At 41.6% G+C, this 24,676-nt stretch overlaps 1 protein-coding gene across 1 annotated transcript in view; it reads right to left on the bottom strand.

Annotated features, from left to right (window-relative positions):
* The window catches only part of Plpp3 (phospholipid phosphatase 3), an 80,385-nt gene extending 56,248 nt beyond the window's left edge, over window positions 1-24,137 (bottom strand). Inside the window, exon 1 of the mRNA XM_047551854.1 lies at window positions 23,499-24,137. Within this exon, the coding sequence (XP_047407810.1) occupies window positions 23,499-23,637 (139 nt within the window). The 5' untranslated portion in view covers window positions 23,638-24,137. The remainder of the gene's footprint in view (window positions 1-23,498) is intronic.
* Between the last annotated feature and the right edge of the window lie 539 nt (window positions 24,138-24,676).

Here is a 24,676-nt window from a genome sequence, read left to right as displayed (position 1 = left end):
TTGAAGCCTGGATCTGTTTCTCTTTAGTTCTGTTTCATGGAGCAAGTTGCTCACCTCTCCATGACTCAGGGAAAACGAAGTTATTACAATTAATCTTGAAGGTTAACTATGAAGCTTAAAGATTCAGTACCATATATAGAGTGCTCTTAGTTCATGGGCACTACTGTGACTGCTCATGTCTTCTCTACAGAACACACTAGAATGAAGAAAAATGATTAGGATAGCTTTGTGCCTTCAGGATATCGACACAGAACCTTTAAAGCAGGCAAAAGCAAGAGTATATATAGAACTAAAAAAAAAAGTCTCTTTAATGTTTGATTATTTCCAGCCAAAGGGAAATAACCGGGGCTTTTCTTAGCACTTTATGCTGGTTTGAATGGAATGTCCTCTGGAACTTCCCTGGTCGGCTTCATATCATCAGTCTCCATCTCTGTCCCATGATACATTGGTTCATTCTCTTTTCATTCATTTTTTTTCCCCAGTAAGTATCTACATTGAATAAAGCATAGACTCAGTGAGGGACATGGGGCAGTCATAGTTCAAACCCTTCATTTTATATTCATGTGAGGAGTGGTGGTTTGCCTCAGGGTATCCAGTGGAAAAGGGACACCAGTGATCTCGCACTGCACAGTTTGGAGGGTGCTACTCACAGGGTTCAATTCTGGCTGGGGCTAAAATGAAGGCTACTTCCACTCCCACTCTCCCACCTTTGGCAGGGTCTTTGTCTTCCTTGGAAACAAGGACAGTCTAAGGACCAGGGACTGGCTGGCTACCTTTGCTGATTATTGCCATACTGGTTCTAGACTTCTCTGGGGTTACGGGGGTCCATATATGTGTGTGTGCCTGTAAGTTCCCCATAGTCACTTAGCAGGAGAAGGAAACTAAAGCTAAAATAAGCAATTTACCAGAGAGAGAGAGGAGGGAAGAAAGAAAAGAAAATCAATGCCCAATATCTAATATTGACTAGTTTTGCTGTGAAATATGACCTTATATCCAGGGAATTACTGGGATGCCAATTAACCTGTGGATCTGAATAAGAATGGGACAATTGATCCAACAGGCTTAAAAAATGCTTCACAGCGATAAAGCTTAGTTATATAAGTTTAGTATCCTGTACCTAATTTGGTTTTTAAATAACCTCAAAATGTAAGTCTCAACTGGTCAAACTCAATTAAATTTAGCAGCTAATAACCTCCAAACATTATTTCATACTAAGTAAACTCAGGTCAAGGGAGACCTCTGTTTCTCCTGCTCATGGTGTTTTCAATGATGAGTAGGAAACAGGATGTGATGAAAATGTATCATTTCATGCTAGGTCTAAATGCAAGTCTGAAGCTACTTGGCTTGGTCCTCAATTTCCTCACATACAAATGGCGGGGGGTGGGGGTTAATGGGTTGAATAGTGTTGTCCCCTCATCAAATTCATATGCCCAAGTCCTAACTCTCACTACCTCAGAGTATGAACTTATTTCGAGACAGGGTCTTTACAGAGTTAAAACAATGTCATTAGGGTGGGCCCTAATCCAAAGTGACTGGCGTCTTCATGAACTGAACACAGGGCATGTACACAGGGCAAATAGGGAGAACACCATGTGGGCACAAAGACAGCATGTGCAAATCAAGGTGAGAAGCCTGGAACACAGGATTCCCTCACAGACCCCAGAAGGAATCTTTTTGCATTCCCTTGATTTAGAACTTCTAACCCTCTAGAACTGGGAGACACAGGTTTCTGTTAAGCCATGCTGTTTTATTGTGGCAACCCTAGCAAACTAATACAAGAGGCAAGGGTACCCACCTAGACTCTTGACTGGGGAACATACAGTAAGGGAAGTAAAATAGAGTAGGGGGGGGAATCCTATGTGTGATTAAGGGTGATGCTTAATTCCAAATGATGTTAAAGAGTTATTTAGATAGCAGGTATGGTGGTACACACCTGTAATCCCAGCAACTTGGGAGGCTGAAGTAGAAGAATTCCAAGTTCAAAGTCAGTCTCAGCAATTTAGGCAAGGCCCTAAGCAACTTAGGAAGACGGTGTCTTAAAATAAAAAGCACTGAGGATGTGGCTCAGTGGTGAAGCATCCCTGAATTCAATCCCTGGTCCCAAAGAAAGGGGGGGAAAAAAGAGTTATTTGGTCAAGTAAAGATAATTTTAATTATGAAGACTAGTAGCAATTAGAAAATCATATACACTGGGGCTGGGGAGATAGCTCAGTTGGTAGAGTGCTTGCCTTGCAAGCACAAGGCTGTGGGTTCGATCCCCAGCACCAAAAAAAAAGAAAAGAAAATCATATACACTAAATAATTTAAAGGAAATTAAATAAAAATAATAAAAAAGAAATACAATAAAATAGCAATATGTTTGTATTACAGAGTAAATCAAGTATGATCAATGTGATTTTTTTTCCCCATCTTTTCCAGATGTTGGGTGATGTAAGTTCATCAATAATGGAAAATGAATTTACCTTTTAGAAAAAAAAGGAATATAAACATATATGTGTATATATATAGAGAGAGATATATGTATACACCACATTACATATATACACCATATATATATATACCACATTTTATATATATATGTGTGTGTGTGTGTGTGTGTGTGTATATACACACACATGCTAGGATCAAAAATGACTTGAGTTTTTAAAAGAAGAATGAAATTCTGGCATTTTCTAGTAAATGGATGGAGTTAGAGAATATCACGCTAAGTGAAATAAGCCAAACTCAAAGAACCAAAGGCCGAATGTTTTCTCTGATATGCGGATGCTAATTCACAATAAGAGAGGGAGGAATAGGGAAGAACAGAGTTACTTCATGTTAGGTAGAAGGGAGTGAAGGGAAGGGAGGGAGAGTATGGGGTAGGAATGATAGTAGAGTGAAATAGACATTACCTCATGTACATATATGACTGCCTGACCAAAGTGATCCTGCAATATGTACAATCAGAAAAATGTGAGATTACACTCCATTCATGTATGATCTATCAAAATGTATAAATGCATGTACAATCAGAAAAAAAAATATTTTCTTTTTTAAAAAAATGACTTGAGTTTCTAAATTTTGTTCAATTTCATTGAACAATTTATATGTGCTAGGCCTCATGTTAGGCACTAGGAATATAATGAAAAGATGAGTTCCCTGCCTCAGATTACACTGTTCTACATAAACCCATGCTTATCATCTATGCCCCTCCAAGTATCCATAAAAAAACATAACATTTTCTCCAAATTTTAATCATACAAATACTCTAATTCAACTGTGTGGAGGCCAGGGATATAGTTCAGTGGTACAGCACTTGCCTAGCATGGGTGAGCCCTGAGTTCAATCCTTACCACCGCAAAAAAAGTTGTGTTGAGTCTATATAAAAACATTAGAAACCTTTCTTCCAAATATTAGCCAATAAACTAATCAACCATTGTAGCTTCTCTGATTAGGTATAGTTTTCAAAAATGCTACCTGCATTTTATGAGCCCAAGCTAAGGGAAAAGCCATCCCTACAGCTCACGACAAATCAAACTCAAGTCAGGCCATCCATTTGCAGATGCAAGAAAGCCCTGGAACCTCAGGATGCAGGTGTTTTCATTGGCTGAAATACACTTGAGGCATAGAGCAAACATGTAACATCACTAATTTATGAAAAGACATCCCTTCCTGCCTCACATCTCTGGGTCCCATCTGTTCAGAGGAATCAATTTTCAAATGTGTGACCCAGCACCACTGCCCTTCTTTAGGGACAGTGCTCAGTGGACCCATGCCCTCTCAGCACAGTCCTACTGTTGATGGTTCTGCCAAAGCCACCCTCCTCCTTGCCATTCTTTTTGTTCCCCAACCCCCAACTTACCAAGCAGTTGACAGGAAGTCTTCACTTGATAAGGGAAATTTAGATATATTAAAAGAAAGAGCATTTTTTATATTAAAATATTTAAAAAATGAAAAGTAGAATCCACCAGGATTTATTTTCTCCTGGAGTTGTGTAATGGGGTCTTCTCCCCTGTCGCTAACCCTCATCTCCCTGAGCTGTCCCTTTTGGCCTCCTTTAGACGGTAAGTTTGTTCCTATTTAGAATATGAGTACTAGAAGTTTGACTTCTAATAACCAGTTAAGTTAGGGAGGTGGAGGGAGGAGGAATGTGTGTATGTGACTGCAGAGGGAAGAGCTCATCCCAAAGGGCCATCTCCTGCACCTTCTGGTCACCTAGATGTTGAGCTCCTTGAGTAGGAACTGTATCTTTTTAATCCCACAGCAGCGTCAAACTAGCAGATAGCAGGTGATCAATACCCGCTGCAGATGAAGTGGGCGGATCAACGCACTGATTACTGGAGTTGCTTTGGGCTTTGTAACAAAACCACTGCTCTTCAGGTCAGACGTCCATTCTAGAAAGGTAATGTCTCTGTATCTTCGTGGATCATTCCCCTTCACTGCTGGAAGACCTACATTGTCGAGTCCACGTTTTATAGGCATGCTGATTAGGCTGACAGGAGAGAGAGATAACTCCTTCGGAAACCAACTTTCGAAGGTTTTGAAATATAACCCTTCACTATAGGGAGAAACTTTATACTTCCTCCATCGATCTCATAGTCTCTCTTCTCCTCAGCAAGTCCCAGGGCGCTTTTCCAATCCCACATTGCTCTGTGTTGAAGCCAAAGCCCAGTTTCCTGCCTCAAAAGGCCCTTTGTTTGAGCTCTCTTTCCCAACCAGCGTATCCTGAGCTTGAACCCCTAGCTTTTGAGCATTCAGATGCCTTGGCAGCAAGGACTTTGCCAGCAGGTTTGTGGTCCTTAACAGCTTTCGCAAGCCTCAATGTGAGGGCACGTCTATGGCTAAGAAACTCTTTTCATGGGAGGGAGGGGAGGGAGTATTATTTTAAGAGTTGCAAAAACAACTTCAAATTGACTCTTTAGTCTTTAATTGCTACCAGAAGACTGAGAACTTCTTGTTCTCTTGTATTTAATTAAGATGATAGTTTTAATCAACTTTAAATGATATTGGTTAATATGCTCTGCTCAATCTCTCAGGCAGGTTTTGCCTCAGAACACTGGAATGCATTAAAGACAAATTTCCAACATGTTCCCTCCCAATTGGAAAACACCTTCAGCAAACGCAGATGGAAAGGTAGGACATCTGGGCAGCCGCCACATGGTTCTCTGGAAGGACTCCAAAGTCACTTTTCAAAGATCAGATAAACTGTGTCTAATCCATACTTTGTACACCACACGTGCTGTAAATCCAGGTAGCAACTCTCTAATGCACTCATTTGTCCCAAAGCTTGCCAATTATCTATGACAGATAACAGTTTCCAAACACTTAGGGGTCAGGGTGTAATAATGTCAAAGAGCCTGCTATCTGCCAGGCACCTCCTAAACTCCAGACAACCTGTAAAATAGGAATTGCTGTCCCCACTTTACAGATGAGGAAACTGAAGTTGAGAGAGGTCACAACACTTGCCTCAACTGATAAGCTATCACAGGAACCCAGAACTGATTGACTCAACTGACTCTAAGGCACATCTTTCTGTTGGGGCACATTGTTTAGAACTCTATGCGTGTGGTTAATATTGTGTGAGGGTACCATGGTCAATCTTGTCCTCTGTTCTGGGCAGCACCCAGTGACAGCATTCAGCATTCGACATGTCAAGACCTCCAAGAAACAGGCAGTGCCCCTGGTATCCTGCCATGACTCCCTGACAATCTCTGCAGATATCAAAGACCATGTAACTCAACTGCCTCTTGTTTAGGGAAGGAAATTTAGATCAACAGAGTGCAAGTGACTTGTTTAGGATCACTAACTAGCACCAGAGTGGAATGGCTTGAGACCAGTAGGTGAAAGAAACCTGCATTGAGGGCTGAGGATATAGCTCAGTTGGTAGAGTACTTGCCTCGCAAGCACAAGGCCCTGGGTTCAATCCCCAGCACCACAAAAAAAAAAAAAAAAAGAAACCTGCATTGAAGTAGTGAGAGGCAGGGTGAACAGAAACCAACTTTAAGAACGGGTTCTCTTCCCATAGGTTAGAAGGGGAGAGAATATGAACAAAGGCCAGAACACAGCCTCCAGCTTGCTGTCTCCAGGAAGTAATGAGCCTAGTGCGGATGAAGGTAGATGTTAATGAGAATACCTGTTACTCAAAATGAGGCCGCTCAGAACCACAAACTCTTCAAATAGATGCATCTGGGGAGTGGGATGTGAAAGGATGGTGAGCGAGGATTATTCCCTTCTAAAATAATCATATTTTTGGAATATTTTTTACAATAATATATTACTGTGCTTTAGGATGCTCTATTAGGGTTTAAAAGGTCTTGACACATAAGCCAATATCTAATTTAAAGAATAACATCTCCATAGTGTAAAGGGATGCTATGTTTTTCTTGAATTGAAATCAGTCCTGTACAAGACAAGAGTGTATTTCCTCCAGATTCTACCCGTTTGCTAAGACAATTACTCCTAGTTTTCCTGTCTATTAAATAAGAGTTGGAGAGAGGAGAATTTCTAGATGCTTGGGCCCTCCACCTCCTGCATAGTAAGATTATTCTAAAGAATGGTCACGGGTACAGGGCAGATCAGAGGCAGAAAGACCACGCTGCTGAAACGGTCCATCACTGCAGCCCTCCTTGACAACAGTGCCTAACTGCCACTGTGACACTGCCGCGTTCTGAAGCCCTCCTCCAACAGCCACCTCCGAGACGGAGCTAACTGCTCCCTCCACTCTGCTGCTTCTGCACAGAGTACTCATTGTTTTCCTAAGACCACAGTTGCCCAGCATCTACTCCGGAAGACCCAAGGTTCTCAGTGCATCTCTACTGAAATCTCAGTGCATCACCACCACTACCCAGGCACTTGTAATGATAAATTGTTTGATAATATTATTAATGTTAATAATTACTTTACCAATACCCTACCAAACCACAGAGGCTGGGTTAAAATTATAAAAGGCTGATTTTCTGTCACCATGACCTCTTTTGAACAATTAGAACTGCCTGCAAGGAATGAACACGCCTCACAGAAGTATTAAGCAGAGGTTTGATATTAACGAAGATGGCTGAGTGGAGCTATGTTAGGGACTGGGGTGGGGTGTGTAATTGATTAAATGGTAATGAAATCTGAGTTTTGAAATATAAACACAGCACCAAGGTAATTCCTAAGAGTCTCCTATGCCTCAGTTTTGTCATCTGGAAAACCAGAGGAACATGCCCATTCCACCAGGCTATGGCAGGGATTGAATAAAACGTAGGGAACACGGTAGAGACTCTGTGGTCTTAGTTCTTTTTGGAGTCAGACACTCTAGAGTTTTAGTCTCAGTCCTCTCAAGAGGCAAGACTGATCCAGGAAAGTAAAGGCAAATATAACAAAGGTCCATACTATAGCAATCATTTTTAAAGGGATTTCTAATAGTTGAAAAGCAATAAACCCTTTCAAAGTGACAAAAGTAAGATCAAGAATGACAATACAGTCCAACAGAGGGCAGTTAAGGAGAAAATTCTCCCCCTTCCTGCTCCCTGCTAGTGTGACCTTCACATCATTTTAAGGAACAGGATTGTGGAGGAAGCACTGCCTCCTGGGCAAGAGAACTAGAGAATTCTTCACACTGGAAGATTTAACTGTCACATTTCACAGCTGATTCAACAGGGAATGTTACTTGGCCAAGGAGGCCCAGCAATTAGCCACAGTGGCCCAGCAATTAGCCACAGTTAGGACATAAACCAGATTTCTTGCCTCCCAGTTTGAGTATCTATCCTCTATTAGAGGTTTTCCTGGACACTCAGATGAGAAAAATCATTCCTAAATACAGCCCTAACCTGGAAGGTAGTTTAAAAAAATTTTTTAATAGAATCCATCATGGTTGGCATAAATTCAATTTGTTGACCAAGTTCAAAACATCATATGAATACAAAACTAAATTTAAAATAATTAGCTGCCCTTAAGTTAGCTGCATATTCCCAATTCTCTCAAGTTCATTAATACTTTATTATGGGCAATCACAGACTCTAGCAAGTGAAGGGTTTTTCCATTTTCAACACACTGACTTACATGATAGAGATATTAAGTACATAGTTTTTAGCTTCATAACTATGCCTAGTAATAATCCAGCTGTGTATAGAAAGAAGAGAGATTCTACCAGTGGCTACCTCAAGATTATGGGATTACAGGCAACAAAAATTTATTTTTCTTTTTGCTTTCTCTCTGTACTTTCTAAAAGACTTTTTACTATTTTTTTCAACAAAAAAAATTTTTGAACTCCTCTAGTATTCTAGGAACTCAAAATCTAATAAAATAGAACTGTATAAAACTATAAAACCCACTGAAAATTTTTACATTAGAAAGGTCAACACAAAGTGGTATGGAGTCCAAAGAAGGGTTAATTCCTCACAGAGGAAACCAGGAAAGGCTTCAGAGAGGAGAGGCTCACTCATGTAGCGCTGGAAGGGGCCAACAAGAGCTGAGCAGCACAAACGGAGCAAAGGGAAAGAACGTGGAAGAGCCGCAATGGAGATGTCTAGAGCAAAGGTGTGGCTTGAGGGAGGACAAACAGGAAGGAAGGACATAGGGGCAAGAGGGGTGGAAGACAGAAGTGCTGACTGGGGCCAAATTCTGAAGGTTCTCAAATATGCTGCCAACATACTGTGTAGTGAACCAGTGTTCATAGAAATCCTGTTCTGAAGAGAAGGGCCAATGTGCTCAGAGTTGCAGTTTTGAGAAGTGACTCCTATATACTAATTGCACAGATTGTATATAGGAGAGAGAGATTATCACTCTAGAAAAAAGAAAATCTGCCAAGAAAATTCTCAGCTCTGAGTGAGTGACAGCAAGTGTCTGGGGAGAGTGAAGACAAGAGAGCACACTGCTATTCAATTATGCAAACAAGAGTTTACAGTTACAAAGTATTTTCCTCTACATACTGGATACCACACCACTCTATGAGATAGGCAGGGAACTAATTGTTCCCATTTTATAATGTGTGAAGTGGCAGCAATTTGCCCAAGGTCACCCAGCTTACACAGCAAAGCTGGGACCAGAGCCCAGATCAGCAGTGAGCTACCTCTTAGACTCTACATTTTCATGATTTTATTTAATTATCAGCTCAAGACATCTGGCTTTGTTTTTTTCCAACAAATGTTCAAGTGCCCATCTTCTCACTTGCTCCTCGAGAGCAGGATCCACCTTTTGAATATTTCTTTTTTTTTTTTTTTTTTTTTTTGCAGTGCTAGGGATCGAACCCAGGGCCTTGTGCTTGCAAGGCAAGCACTCTACCAACTGGGCTATATCCCCGGCCCCTTGAATATTTCTTTATATCTTCCTCCGCACTCTATTTATCTCAGTAAACACTGAGAGAAGATAGACAGCCGACTCTCAGGAGTGTTCCCTGTGGCTTTCTGACAACAGCAATGGTCAACAGCCTGAGATCCACTTTCCCGGGGGGCCTTGTGGGTATTTTCTATTCATCCAGGGACCTGGGTGCAGGAAAAGCCTTGCTACAAGTCCTATGGCCTGAGACACCTCCTGCCAGCGGCTTTGCTGCTCTGCATTCTAAGTGTGAAGGGTCCGTACAAAATGGGCCTGCTCTAGTCCTATTTAACTTTTCCATGAGTCTGTGTTTGTCAAAGCTTCATGCCAACTCTGTCAGAAAAAGAAATGCCACAAAACTTCTTTTAGGAAAAGGGAAAGAGACCTACTTTATACACATGGTCTCATGCTAATCACACCACCATTGAAATCTCAGCTGAATAGGAGCCCGACAATAGCCTGGGAAACACATGGAGTCTTTTCCAAAGTGCAGGCTCCTCGCTCAGGCCATTTCATTCCCCTGGCTTTTTAACTCCTTTGGAGAAGACTGATAAAAATTAACAATGCCATCTGAAATTGCTATCCCTCTGCAGGACAGCCACTTCATTTCTGTAGGACACTGGCAAAGTGTTCTTCTATCATAGCTTCTGTACTTTTCTTCAAAGGCGCTACAAATTGGAGCCAAGATACTTGCAATAAAAGTAGATATAAGGTCCAGTGACCTGCTCAAAGCAGATTCTAGAAAAGCACTTTCCCTGGAAGCGTAGTAAATGATCTCTGCTGGAGATTAACTCGTTGAATTATTAATGCAATGGGTCACCACCCACCTGTAAGAACTGAAACAGGCACTGCTGACCAGCTTCTGAGAAAACTGAAATGAACTCCAACCTCCTCCTTCATAGGGTTGTTGTGAAATTCAAGTAAGTTAATAATGCATGAAATGCCTCAGCTCACTGCCTGCCACATAGGAAGCATCCAGCAAAGTTCACGCCCTTTCCTTCCAGCCTGAAGATCTTGAGTCCCCTAAGAATTTACAAAGAAACAGGAAATAGTGATATGGTCAAAAGGCTTTAAACCCCAAATCAACCTTACAAACTTTACAATACGTGATCATTTCATTTTAAAACATTCTGACTCACTTGCTTGCTCTATAAGCTCATTATTAAAAATGTAATCAGTGCAAATTTAAATGGCAGTCTTCATTCTTGGAGGAAAGAGCACCAGTGTTGGTTGGTCGTGTCCAGGAGCTCCTCAGTTTCTGTCCCAAGGCCAGTTGCCAGTCCCCCAATCTCTCTGAAGGGGACAGCCTCATCTATGACATCAGTTAGAGGGGTACCACCCCTTCAAGGTTGTAAGAGTCAATGAGATTCATGTATGTGCCTGACTACAGTGTTTGTGTTCAAAAATGTTCACTTCCCAGCCTTTTCCCAGTCGCCTGCAAAGTGCTGATTCTGGGTGTGGTGGGTTTGAAGTTTTGTTTGCTTTTTAAGGTTAGGAAGATCTACAATGAGAAAAATTAATTGAGGCAAGAAAGAAATTTTAAATTCAAACTCTCAGATGCCCTGCATCACTTGGTAGAACTGTTCAATGGAAGGGATAATAATAAATCCTTGGATTTCACAGTTGGGACAAGCACAGTGTAAACAATTTAAGGCAAAAATCATAATTAAAGGTTCCTCACTGTCTTAGGAAAATTAAACCTAAAACCAAGACAATTTATTTTCCCCTGGATTGAAAGCTCTGTATTTTGTTTGTTTGTTTGTTTGGGGGTTTGTTTTTGGTACTAGGGATTGAACCCAAGGACACTTAACCACTGAGACACATCCTTACTCCCCTGCTTTTTATTAAAATATTTTATTTAAAAACAGGGTCTCGCTGAGTTGCTTAAGTTCTCGCTGAGTTACTGAGGTAGGCTTTGAACTCGCAATCCTCCTGCCTTGGCCTCAAGATAAAGCCTGTATTTTTAATACTTTGACCCAAGAAGTCCCTGAGAATTCCCATTCAAACAATGATCACAGTACAGACCTCTCAAAGCAATCCTTCAGAAGGTGAGAGGGACCCACCATTCCTCCATGGTCATTGATTGGAGCTATCCTCTCTTAGCAGATTTCAGTCCAAAGTCTACCAAACAAGAGTCTCCAGTAAGTCAGTAACACCTTTAGAAATATTTTTAAAATTCCAGTTTTCTGGAGCACATGATGTATAGTTGCTTCAAAAGAAGGACTACGCATGCTGGGGTTGTGGCTCAGTGGTGGAGCGCTTGCCTAACATGTGTGAGGCACTGGGTTTGATTCTCAGCACTATGTATAAATAAATAAATTAAATAAAGGTTCATCAACAACTAAAAAAAATTTTTTTTTTAAAAAAGAAAGAGTATGCATTTAATTCAAATAGCCAGGATGACAGCAAATGCTGTGAGAAGAAATAAAGTATTAGGAGGCTTTTCCCTAAAAGTCTACAGAGGCCCAACTGACCAAAAGAGTTTACTTTGAGCAAGTGTCTATGAAATCCACTGTGTGGCTGAAAAGCATTTCTACCACTTCCTGTCAGTGGTTGCTAACTCTATAACAACGTGAGCCATTTGTGGGGAAGAGGCTACTGGTGGAAGTTCTGTTGACTGCATTTGATGAATGAGCTGCATCCACAACCACTAACCAGAGAAGCTCCAAATTTCTCAAAGGTTACACCAAACCACAGGATGGCAGCTGGAGTCCATGACACAAAAAGGGTCCCTCAGAGGGTGACCCATTACTGCTGCCTGATGTGAGTGGCGAAAGGTCGGTCTAGTTCAGGGCCAAACTCCCCTTAGGAAGCCTTCCTGTAGGACTCCAGGACCCAGGGATGTTCCTCATTCATAAGTTCCCAGAGCGTCTGGTCCATTGGAGGGTGTCCAACCTTTTCACCAAGGTAGACCCCTCAATGTTCCTTCTTGCACCCTCTGTGACATGAAAAAAATATCTTCACTTGCAAAGTCAGCTTTATTTTAAATCAGTTCTCCACTTTTGTTAATCAAAGTGTAGAAAGTGCCAAGCACATCTCCTGATGAGCAGAAATAATGAGCAAGACCAACAGAATCTGTTGAAGACTGATGTCATTCAAATCACAAATACAGAATGCCCAAGCTCTGACTAGGCAGATGGTGATGCTCTGAGTTAGTCTTGGCAAGATAATCACTAATAAAAGTAAACATTAGATATTTTTGAAGTACTGAAAATAGGATAGGATGCTCCAGGATTACTCGAATAGACCTTTTTAGATCCAGAGAACCCAGGTGGGAATGACAAGGCTAACTCACTTCGGACAACTCTTCACTTGCTGTCAATGTGAAAACCAGCTTGGTAAAGCAGTCTCAGAAACACTCAAATAACACAAGTAGGAGCCTAGGGGTTAAGAATGGCCTCGCAAGACAGACTGGGGACCCCAGCTCTCAAAGTCACTTGCTGAACAACCTTTGTTATTTTTAACCTCTATCTCTGAATCTTAGCTCTGTAAAAGGGAGATAACAGTGATCAGCACTTCATTGGCTTCTTAGAGGATTAAATAAGAGAATGCATGCACAGTACTTAACCTGATGAGAGGTAGCTTATAAACATAAGCCATCACCATTACTTATGCAGGCTTCAGGCCAAATCCCAGGCCCATACATATCTGTGAACTTGGCCAGATCATTCATCCTCTCTGAGCTGTAAAACCATTAACATTTAGCTTATTCTGCCATTGGAGAAATTAAGTGTGATATCATGCAAAACATCTTAATAATAAAGGTGAGTGCCTTTTCTTCACTCTCCCATTTAATTTTGTACACACTTATGACTTGATTTTTAGTGCAATGTAGCTAGGTGATCAAACTATGTGTGCTTGACTTACACCCTATTGTATGTCCTGACATTCAGCACAAAAGTCTAAAAGATACATAGTTTTATAAGGATACATAATTTTAAAATAATTTTAACTTCTGAGATAACAATTATGTATACAGCCATATGTTCTGGGGGAGGGGAAAGAGTGAATTATCAACCTTAGCAGGAACTAAATAGAAGGATTTCTATTGCATGGCATTAAAATTATTTTAAAGTATATCCTAGGAATAAACAATAAAGGTTTTATATGAATATATATGTATAGACACATATATGTTTTAATATTGGCACTTTAACAGTTTTCAAGGTGCTGTAAGACCCTTTTTTATTTTTTTTATTTTTATTTTTTTTCATTTTACTGAGATAGGAGCCTGTATGTCACGCCTCACTATGGCAGTGTGACTCTGTGGAACTAGCTGACCACCCAGCACCTGTTTCTCCATCAGTTTATTGTTCTATGTACACTATTTTTAAATGAGGTGACACTACCAAATGATTAAAAACTTTGTTTCTTTGTGCAAAATGCCTCTAAGAACAAAGTAACACCATAGTGGTTTCACAAATATGTTAATCCCAAAGATCTTCAGTAAAACTTTTGTATTTTTTTCTTACATACTTTAATTAATCTTAAAATAGTTCTAAAATGGTGCAGTCACCCTAGAAAACAATTTGCAGACTCCTCAAAAAGTTAAACATAGATACCATAAGACCTAGCAATTCCAGTCTGAAATACACAGACCTAAGAGAATTGAAAACATATGTACCTCAATGTTTCCACCAGCACTATTTATAATAGCCCCCAAATAACCCAAAGACCCACTGAGTATGAAACGTATAAATTAAATGTAGTATATCCATACAATGGAATATTACTTGGCAATAAAAAGAAATTAAGTACGATACATCTGACAATGTAAATGAACCTTTAAAAATCAAACTAAGTGGAAGAAACTAGTCACAGAAGACAACATATTTAATTATTCCATTTATCTGAAATGTTCGGCATAGGCAAATCTTCAGAGAAAGAAGGTTGATTAGTGCTTGTCATGGGATGGGGGAGGTGGACAGGAATGGGGAGTGAGTACTGAAAGGCACAGTTTCTTTTCAAAGTGATAAAAATGTTCTAAAATTGGTTGTGGCAATATCTTTACAACCTTGTGAATAGACTCAAAACCAGTGAATAGCACACTTTAAATGGGTGAATTGTATGGTATGTGAATTACATCTTAATAAAGCTGTTGAAAAAACATAATTACCACCCAAGAAAAATCCTTTCTCTAAATCAAGGTTTCCAGTTCACTTATTTTAGGGGTCATTTGAGGAATTTAAATTTAAAAAAATTTTTAAAGAGACAACTTCAACTTCATCTCTGTAATCAGGCTCTGCACATAAAGAAGCATCTACTAATCTTATCACATGGGTTTTCCTAACTCTTCCATAAATATCACATTTCAAGTGTTTGGGGAGGAAAGGCCTCATCACAGAACCCAGGCTTCCTTCCAAGGACCTGTGATGTCTTTCCCACCCTCCTCCTTCTCCTCTCCATCCTTAGGGCCCAGGTTCAGCTTCAGCCTCCAACACCCCTTTCTTTCCTGAGCTGTTATTCATCTTACAAGACCCAGTTCCATGCCTATTGTCCCTCCATCACTCTTCCCTGTGCTACTACAGACCCCCTTCAGGTTCCCCAATCATTCCCTAGAGCAGAGGTCAGCAGCAAAAATCTGTCTCCCCTCCACCAGCCTGGGAATTCCTCCAGGGCAAACCTGGGGTTCTAGTACACAGTAGGTACTCAGGGAACATCTGAGGAAGGCAAGACTTATACTTGAAAGACAGATACAAACACAGACTTAATTAAATATACTCTCTAGAAATTACACTGATTGATACCTTGAGTAATTTGGGGGCAGATATAAAGAAAACATCAATGAGAATGCTTCCTTCGTGTCAATGTGCTCATGTGTTTTAAGGATACATAAACAGGATCCAAAACATGCTGCTTATTATGACAAGGCGCTTACATTGATTTGCATTTCTCTGCAAAATTCTCAGGGCATATAATTTCGTTAATTTGTGACAAACCTCAAAAACACACTTACCACCAATACCCTGATTGCAATGTATACTTTCAAAGCACAGAGAAATCAGCAAGTTCCTTGCAAAGGTTCCCCACTGAGTCTTACATGTGTTGTTTGGTTTGGTTAGGGTCTAAATTTGGAGATTTTAGTGCAGATCAGGTTCAGTTTAACCTGAACCTATGGGAAGAATAGTTTCACAAGGATATTCAAGAATCTGGCTAGCCTTCTTTGGAGTGTAAGAACCACCAAGAAATGCATGACTTTGAGAAATTACTTAATCTGAGACTCAGTTTTGTTCTCAGCAGACTAGAATAATTTCTACCTCAAGAGTTGTTGAGAAAAAAAAAAAAAAAGTTGTTGAGAGGCTTTTATAAAGCAAAACCCTTGAAAACACAGATTTTTCTTTCTTCTCTCCTGGGATAGATATATCAAAAAAGGTGGCGCCTGTTCAAACTGAAATCAGTCAGCAGTGACCCTAGGTAATAAGCACTTTCTAGAACAAGACCAGTTTGAAGAAAAGGAACATATCAAAGACTGCCTAGTCCTTCCTATTTCCCCATGCATCCCTGGTCTCACAACTAATATCCACTGATTTGCATTAAAAGTGAAACCTGTTTGTCTTGTTTCTCTGTTCATTGACACGGCCAAAGGAAAGAAAAGAGGACACTCTCTGTACCACGTGAGTGATATTCAATTCCAAACTGCCAGGTGAACATCAGAAAAGCAAAATGGCATGTACTGCTCTCTCACACTCACATGACAATTACTAACCAATCTAGGCCCTACCTGGGCACCAAGGGCATTGGCCAGCATCACATCAATGATGGCAGCAGCAACCACCTGCTGGGTGTGTATGTCCATGCACCACACCAGGGAAATTCTCAAAACCTCACCGTGTGCATATTTTCCCGCTTTACAAATGAGAAAACTGTGCCCTCAGTGGGATTAGTTAGCATGACTAAGCTCTTATCGTTAATAATACTAAGCAAGCTCAGACTTCGAAGCCTGTGCCTCTCCTCTCACACCTCCCAGCCTTCCTCCACTCACTCAAAGATGGTAAAAAAAAAAAAAAAAAAAACAAGGACACAAAAAACTCGGTATTTGGTATTGCTGACATTGAAATTCTAAAGATTCCATGAATCTAGGCAATGAAGAACTACTCCAATGGTATTTTCTTTCATTTTTTTAAATATTTTTTTTTAGTTATAGATGGAAACAATACCTCTATTTTACTTATTTATTTTTATGTGGTGCTGAGGATCGAACCCAGTGCCTTACATGTGCAAGGCAAGCACTCTACCACTAAGCTATAGCCCCAGCCCGGTATTTTCTTTTGTGTGTCCACAAATAAGTTTAATTCATCACATTTTAAAAGATTTCACAAGTATTTATGATAAGTCTGAGTCCTATATTGGGCCTTATAGAACAGTGTATATATGTGGACTCAGTAAAATTGAAATATGTGAAAGGGAATGAAATAGAAAAGCATAAGTCTTCAATGTATTGTTCGCATCGAAAAGTAGACAGCAAGATAAACCCACAAGAGTTGTGGATAACTTAGTGACTACTTGTAGCTGAGTACACTTGTATAAGTTATTTTAACTTCTGTGAACTGCCGTTTCCTCATCTAAACCACATGATTGGCCAGGCACAGTGGCAAACACCTGTAATTCCACCTACTTGGAAGGCTGAGGCAGGAGGATCCCAAGTTTGAGGCCAACCTGGGTAATTTAGTGAGACCCTATCTCAAAATAAAATATGAAAAAGAGATGGGGGTCTAGCTCAGTGGTAGAGGGTTTGTGCAGCACACTTGGGACTTTAAGTGGTATCCCAGTACCACACACAAAACAAATAAACTTCATGATTGGCAAGAATAATAAATACATGGAGCACAGTTGTACCTTTCCTTAACAAATTAGGAGAATATCCTGGATAAGGAGCATTTTGGTCATTTCCAATTGCTGCTGTTCTTTTTAGTTTAGGTCTTCCCCTCTGGGCAGTGGTATGACATAGACAATGATGACTCCAATTTTCCCCACCCTTGCCTGAGGTGTGTGTGCCTTCCCTCAAGATGGCCTGGTCTGGCGGTCCCCTTTCAAAGAGGAAGAATGCAGCCACTGAAGACAACTGGGTTCCTGCACTCCGACCTTCCCAGACAGGGTCAGGAACCTGCCTCCGCCTTTCTCCAGTTAATGGAAAACACTTGTGTCCACTCGATTCTCCTCCGATTTTTTTTTACCCCTTGATATATTTCAGGAAACTTTGCTGCCAAAAAATGAAAAAAGATTTCATATCATCTTGAACACTAAGAAAACTGGGAAGGAACTGAAAATACTATGACTGGCAATAAGCGTAATAGCAACTTAATGCCCGCTAATGATAAAGTGCCCTTCACTTTCAGACTCACTGTTTCTGCTCAACTGCAGAACACAAGGGTGTTTCCAGGTTTGCTAGATTGACAGATGCGGAGGCAAGCCTGGAGAGGCTAAACAATTTTTGCCCAAGTCACACCTTTCTTATGTCCACAAAGAGGATCATTCATCACATTTTAAACTATTTCACAATCATTCATGTTAAGTCTGTCTTCTTCACTGCCCCGTGCAATCCTTGATTGATCTCTATGTGTCCTATGTTGGGCCTTGTAGAATATAACTTCATTTCAGGATTCGAACCTAGAATTGGGTAAGTCTAAAGCCTATGTTGTTCCGACAATACTTTGACAAGCTAACTTTGATCTATTAAAGACTCTACTTATTCCTGTTTCACCCTTTGCTCAGGCGCAATGATGAATTGTGTGTGTGTGTGTGTGCGTGTGTGTGTGTTTGTGTGTGTGTGTATGATGGATTTTATATATGTACATAAAATCAGAGTTAACATCTCATTTACCCAAAGTAGTCACCTGGCCTGCATCTTTGACTACACAGAACTAAGTTTAGAACCAGAAAAGAAAGACTATAGACTTCAGAGACAACACACCAAGTCCTTGCACTGAAAAATCAAAGGACGCTTTCAGCACTGCAACAGAGGTATTATTTCCTTTGGAAAGAATTCTAGCAAATTCAATATTCTTTACTGAAAAAGACAGTTGCATTGGCTAAAAAAAAAAAAAAAAAAAAAAAAAAAGGTACAGACAATCTAACAATGCAAAAAGTGCTAGAACATTCAGTGCAGGGACAAAAAACCTACTACATAATTCAATCACCCTTAAGACATCAGCTATTACACAATATAGTGATTCTAAAATTGGCCTGATAAAAATCAGCCAAAGATTTTATAAAATACAGAATAGAATCCTCGGCCCTGGCCCAAAGCTTACTGAATCTGGATTTCCTGGGAAGGAGTCTAAGAATTCGCATTTTACCATATGGTTCTCTTATCAGGTGAATTTGTGAAATCTTGACATAATAGGTACCCCCCCCCAGAAAAAATTAATGATTACTCCTCAAATAACGTATATTCAGTTGAGCTGACACACAAGGTCAGCCTCTCCATAAATATAACTGCCTGCACAGGGAAGAAGCCTTTGACTACAATCTCATTAGCATCATGCTGTGACCAACTGGGTCTGCCAGCCCAAACAACCGCACAGGAAGGGGTCAAGCAAGAATCTAAAATTGACAATCAAAAGGGCTAAGAGTAGAAAAGGCCACCAACTCTGGCTATAGCAGAGTTGTTGCAGTCTCCCACAAAGGTGTATGGTGTATCTCTTAAGATAACAAAATATTAAGAAAGAAAAAGGAAACATATAAGAGGAAGAAAGAAAAAAAAAAAAAAAAAAACTAGCAATTTTGGACAATAAGAAAATAGAGTTTTCCACCATCCTAGAAAATCCAGCAAAGCTTACAAACTAAGTGCAAGTTCCCTTCATATTTATTGCAATCCATGCAAGGTATTTGGCTAGGCAGCTCAGCAGCTGATTAATGAAAATCCCTTTCTATATTCTGTGATTCAATGATAGATTATCAAAACCTACTGAGTTATTAAAAACATACTGAGTAAATGTAATAACTGAGCAAAGAGGCGGGAAAGGCGCCTCTTGTGCTTGCTTACTTGCTAGCTTGTGATTATTATAAATTTCAGGGGGCAGGTGAAAGGATTCATTGGGCCAAAGAAAAATCTAGCCAGTTCCTAGCTTACTGGATTAACTCTAGTAAAAGCGATACTTAACCTTCCCTCTGGAATTAACACCAATTTAGGCTAATTTTCAACATTAATTCTTTAGTCAAACACATAACAGTTTGATTAATGATAAATGATCCCCAAGAAGCAATGACTGAGTTCCTACATATCTATTAACATAGACTGGTGAGAAGTTGTTAAAGGATTAGAAGACTGAGAGATGATCTAGGCCATACCCTTCGTTGCAATAATAAAGAAATCAAAGCCCAGAAAGCTCAAATGAATTTTCCCAAAATCACATAGCAATGTAATGTCAGGACAAGACTGGAACCTAGGCCCCTGGGCTCCTCATTTTTGTGATAGTTTCCAGAGCTAATGTAAGTGACCAACACAGCAGCATGCATATATAAGGTAGACATTCAGGAACTGCATCATTTCTCTGAGCATGCTTCATGGTGGCCTGAGACATTAGACATAATCCCACTCAACCAGCCAATTAGCTGATAGAAAAAATTAAAACCTGCAGAAAAACAACTTGTCCACAACCACACAACTAGTTCCTGGCCACTGGCCAGCCTGGACCCTAACTCCTGATTCCAAGTCACCCGTTCTTTCCTCTATACCACACTGCCCCCCTCTCATTATTAAATAGTGTAGTATTATTCAAGATGATTCTGTGTACCCCTCTTATGGAACCAGCTCTGAAAGTTTATCTCAACCGTTCCATTGCAAATTTTAAAATGTCCAAAAGCATTCCAAACAAATTAAGTATCATGGTTGCTGACCACCTAAATTTTGTATCCATTGGCCAAAAGAGTCAATCTCTTTTATCCATCTGTTTTGGTATAAATGGGAAGTGGACAAACAGATGGAACTTCCTGCAAACTGAGCTTCAGGACTGCCCGGATGAGGAAAAGACTTCACTTGTGCTAAACTGAGAATTAGGGATGAATTCAAATTAACTTCAGTGTGACTCTGTCTTTCCCATCCTTGAGACTTGGATTTCTGGTCTATAAGATGGAGATAATGTTGTCATAGGTATTACACAGAAGAGTAAATAAATTAAGTATATGTTTAAAAGAGGTTAATAATGGAGCCTAGAAAGACAGTAGGTGGTCCTCCATTTATGCCTGGGAATCTTCTTTCCACTCTCATGGAACCTCATACACAAGAACCAACACACAAAAAGCAGGAGGTGATAAAGGTTACTTAACGAAAACAAAAACAAAGTGAATTTCAGAAAAACCACCATGCAAAGAATCATAATCATATTTAAAAGTACTCAGTTGGCAGATAGCTGTTCAATGGGAGGTAAGCTCCCATTGGGGTTCTCTGACACCAAATCCTTTCAGCCTTCAAATAAGAGGGGATTTTTGTTTTATCACCCAGAATTTAATATTCCAAAAGATATGTGAAAGACGTTAAACTACTTGCATAATTTTACTTACATAACATTTACATAGCACATCAGCTTTTATTTTTTCCAGATACTAGGAGATGAAGCTTGGTATATAATCCTGTGGGAAAATAAACAGAAAACTGTCTCTATTCTTAATATATTAGTGCCCTGTAATCCGGACCATATGATCAGTAAACTATATAAAAATTAAATCATATTGACAGTCTTAAGCAGAAAGGCAACTAAGTAGAAACAATTTTTTTTTAGGACTGTAGTGTGTGGAATATTAAAATCACATGTTGTGTTATTCATTTTTCTTTTGGAAACCAAATAGATTTCTCTTGCATAAGTATCTCAAGATATCTGTTTATCTAACAGTTTTTTTCTATTAAAGGTATTAGAGAGACAACAAATTAGTGAAATATGTAATTTGGCTCCTGCTTAGGTGAGATAACAATAATGACTTTGTTGCCATGGTTTTAATGCAAGACACATAGCCCTTAAAAGGGTAGGTATGTGCCTCTGAAAATAAAATACGGGGTCCTGATATCTGGCTGTACTTTTGAAGTAAACAAAATGATTTGTTCAATCATAAAACCAACAGTGAATAAACACAATAAACAGGTCTACAATATTAGCTTGGGCAGGGGTGGGGAGAGTTACAGCCAATGAAGATCTTAAAACACCCACACACCCCTTACCTGCACCTAGAATGCTTTAACAGAATAACTCCCGGTTTCTATGCTCCTGGCTAAACTATAGCTGGCAGGTATGTCTTTTTGCAAATTCTTCCACATTTCTTTTCTTTTTCCTTTAACAAGAATATACCATCTCTTGGAAAAGCCTTCTGAAATGCGAAGAGTGTTAGGGAGGAGAGCAATGCAGTTGAATGAAGGCTGTCAAGCAAGTTCTAGCTGGGCTTTCCTTATCAGCAAGTGGGAGGCAGGAGGGGACCCTGCACAGGCAGCCTAGACTTTACCCTACCACCAACCAAACTCTAAGTGAACACTGGGAAGCCCCAGGCAAGTTTACAGCAAACAGCTTCAACTTGTTTAGCGTATGTGTACTCCCCCAGGACCTGGGAGGGTCTTTTAAAAATTCAATAGCTTGGTTACAAGATGGTAACTACTAATCTGTCCCACTGTGCATGATAATAAGCCAACTGCCACCAGGAAGGTCGGCCCCCCAGTGACAGTTCCTTTACATAGCATTCTAATGTTGGATTAATATTATAGAGCTGGGAATGAGATGTGCCACCTGAACTGTAATGACCTTTCTCCTTGTCTGCAGAGCACAGTTCTGCTTTCTACAAAGGTCTCTCCTATCTGAAGCAGGCTATTCTTATTTTTAAACTTTAAAAAGCCCATCTTTCTTCGGATCTCAAATTTTACATGCGCAGCCAAGCCAAGGAAAAGAGGACACTGTACACTCAGGACACTGCTACAGAAGAGTCATGAACACCAGGGGAGCATAACTCCTGCCTAAGAAGGCTCGAATCTGCACAGTCTGCATGGACAAATCCATTTCAAAGGGGACTTAAGTCTTCATGCAGGAGTTCTATTTTAAGGGAACTGAACTGGGAACACAGATGTTTCTTCAGTTAGCAGAGTTGGCAGAACAGCTCCTGGACCAAATCCGAGTTCTTAATGCAGGAAGGGGGCCTTGGAGAGCATCTACTTCAACCCACTCATTCAACTGAGGAGGAAACTGAGGCCAACGAGGCAGTTAGGTGGCACACCCAGAAAGTGGCAGAGTGGCAGTGGTCTGATGACAAGTCCTATGTGCTTTCCATTACACTATGATTCGCTTAAAAAAAAAAAAATCCTACGCTGACTTCAACCTTGGAACTCCTGTAGATTCGCGTCAATAGCTTTTTCCTCCCCCCACCGAGTCCATAAATCCTCCACCCCCTCCCACTCCAACTCCTTTAACTCCCGCCGCACTTCAAGCTGTAGCTTCCAACTACTCCCAACATAAGTGGACCATCTCCTCTACTTTCCGGGAGTACAATTAAATTGTAGTCCCCAAACAAGATCGTGGTTTGCTTTTCCTCAGTGTCCCCATCGGTGAAATGGGGTTCCTGGCCCCTACTGCACTAAGTCAGGGAAAGAGCGAGTTAAAACGCATACCCGTGAACCCGCCCACCGCCTGGCACACAGTAGGCACTCGAGATGTGGTTACTGAACGGATTCCAGCAACAAGCCAGGGGAGAGCACTGTCCCAACCCTGGGGCATTCAGGAGAACAGCAAGTGAAAAGGCCAGCTTGCAAATCTGGCCTGGCGAGGCAGCGGCGGCGGAAGGGCTGGATGTTTACATACAGCTGGGGCCAGGCAGAGCGGCTCCAGGCAGGAGCCCGGCTCTCCCGGAGATCCATTCGACTCGGATGAAGGGCGACAAGCTATATGCTGGCTCTGGATCATGGTTCAACCACCTTCCCCTCTGCTAGAGATGGAGCCCACCCCTCCGGTGGGGATGTGCCCAGGCTGCAGAAGGAGACTGCTCTTAAGGGGCCGGTTTACAGTTGCCCGCGAGAGCACAAGCACTCCCAAACACACCAGTTCACAGGCCGGGAGCTTGGTGGGATCGCGGAGGGCGGGACCATGGGGCCAGGGCAGTCAGAGCAGCCAGAGCGCCCAGGAGGGCTGCGGGGCCCCACTGCTGACAGCGCGGCGCGGCCCTGGGACGCCGCCGCGGGCGGGACTCGGACGCCGCCGCGGGCGGGACTCGGACGCGCGCCGAAGGGCGAGGGGCAGCGGGGCTGGGCTCACCCATGAAGAGGCAGAAGAGGTCAAGGCAGATGAGCAGCACCCGCTTGCTGCCGCTCTTCCGCGGGCTGTTGTTGAGCGCCGGGCTGCCGCCGTTCTTGCTCTCCGGGACGATCGCCTTGTCGTACTTGTAGTTTTGCATGGCGCTGGCTGCGGCGCGAGCCTCCCGCCCGGTGAAGACGCCCCACGACTGCAGCCACACACACAGACGCCCGGATCGCCTCCTGGCCGCGCTGCTCCCGAGAGTGGCGGGTCGGCCCGGTTCGCGGCGCGGCGGCGAAGAGCGCAGCCCGGCCGCCTGTTTCCAGCTGCACACGGTGGTGTTCTCTGCTCCCCCTGGGCGCCTCTGCTTTCCTCTCTCAACTCTCAAGTCGTTCGAAAGTCCAAGGGGAAGGGAGCCAAATCCCGAGCAGGAACTTTTGCAGAGCAGCGCTGCTTGGCGAGCGCGGGGCCGGCGTGTGTGTGCGCGCGCGAGCTACAGAGTGGGCAGCGCGGGCGCTCAGCCACCTTCCTCCGCAGCTGGCTACTTAATGAATGGGAGCTGCGCGGAGCCCTGCAACTCCGCAGCGCCTGCCCAACTCTAACTTTGCCTCCTCCTCCTCCTCCTCCTTCTCCTCCTCCTCCTCCTGCTGCTGCTGCCGCCGCGGCTGCCGCTGTGATCGCTCGGTTTGTTTTCTGCACTTTTATTTCACGAGCTCCTTTAAAAAGGCGGGGGGTGGGGGGAGAGGGCCCTCCTTACTTGGCTCTGATGGGATTCCGAAAGCACAACCCCTTCCTAAGCTGCCTAAAACGTAGGATAATTAAGGCCACATTTTCCCCCACCCCCTTCAAAAAAAAAAAAAAAAATGCTAAAAGGAAAAGTTACTCTCAAACCAGAGAATCCGGGAGCCCCTAGCGTTCAGAAACACCAAGTTGTCACAAAAGGAAAAAATATATAAATAAAAAAGAAACATTTTCTTGCTGGCCTTGGGTCATGCAAAAGTTAAGGATTGTACGACCAAAATGCATTGCTCCTTATTTACAAATTTGGGATTTTCAAGGCTTTATTTTGACTTGAATTAGATTATCCTGAAAACACAAATTTAAAGGAAACTGGTTGGGTTTGTTTATTTATTTGTTTGTTTGTTTTTAAGATCTTCACGTTGGATGCCAAGTACTGAGTGCCTTGATTAGAAGGATAC

Source organism: Sciurus carolinensis, chromosome 1 (genome assembly GCF_902686445.1).
Source record: "Sciurus carolinensis chromosome 1, mSciCar1.2, whole genome shotgun sequence".
Taxonomy (NCBI): domain Eukaryota; kingdom Metazoa; phylum Chordata; class Mammalia; order Rodentia; family Sciuridae; genus Sciurus; species Sciurus carolinensis.
This window is presented reverse-complemented; position numbering and strand designations above follow the sequence as displayed.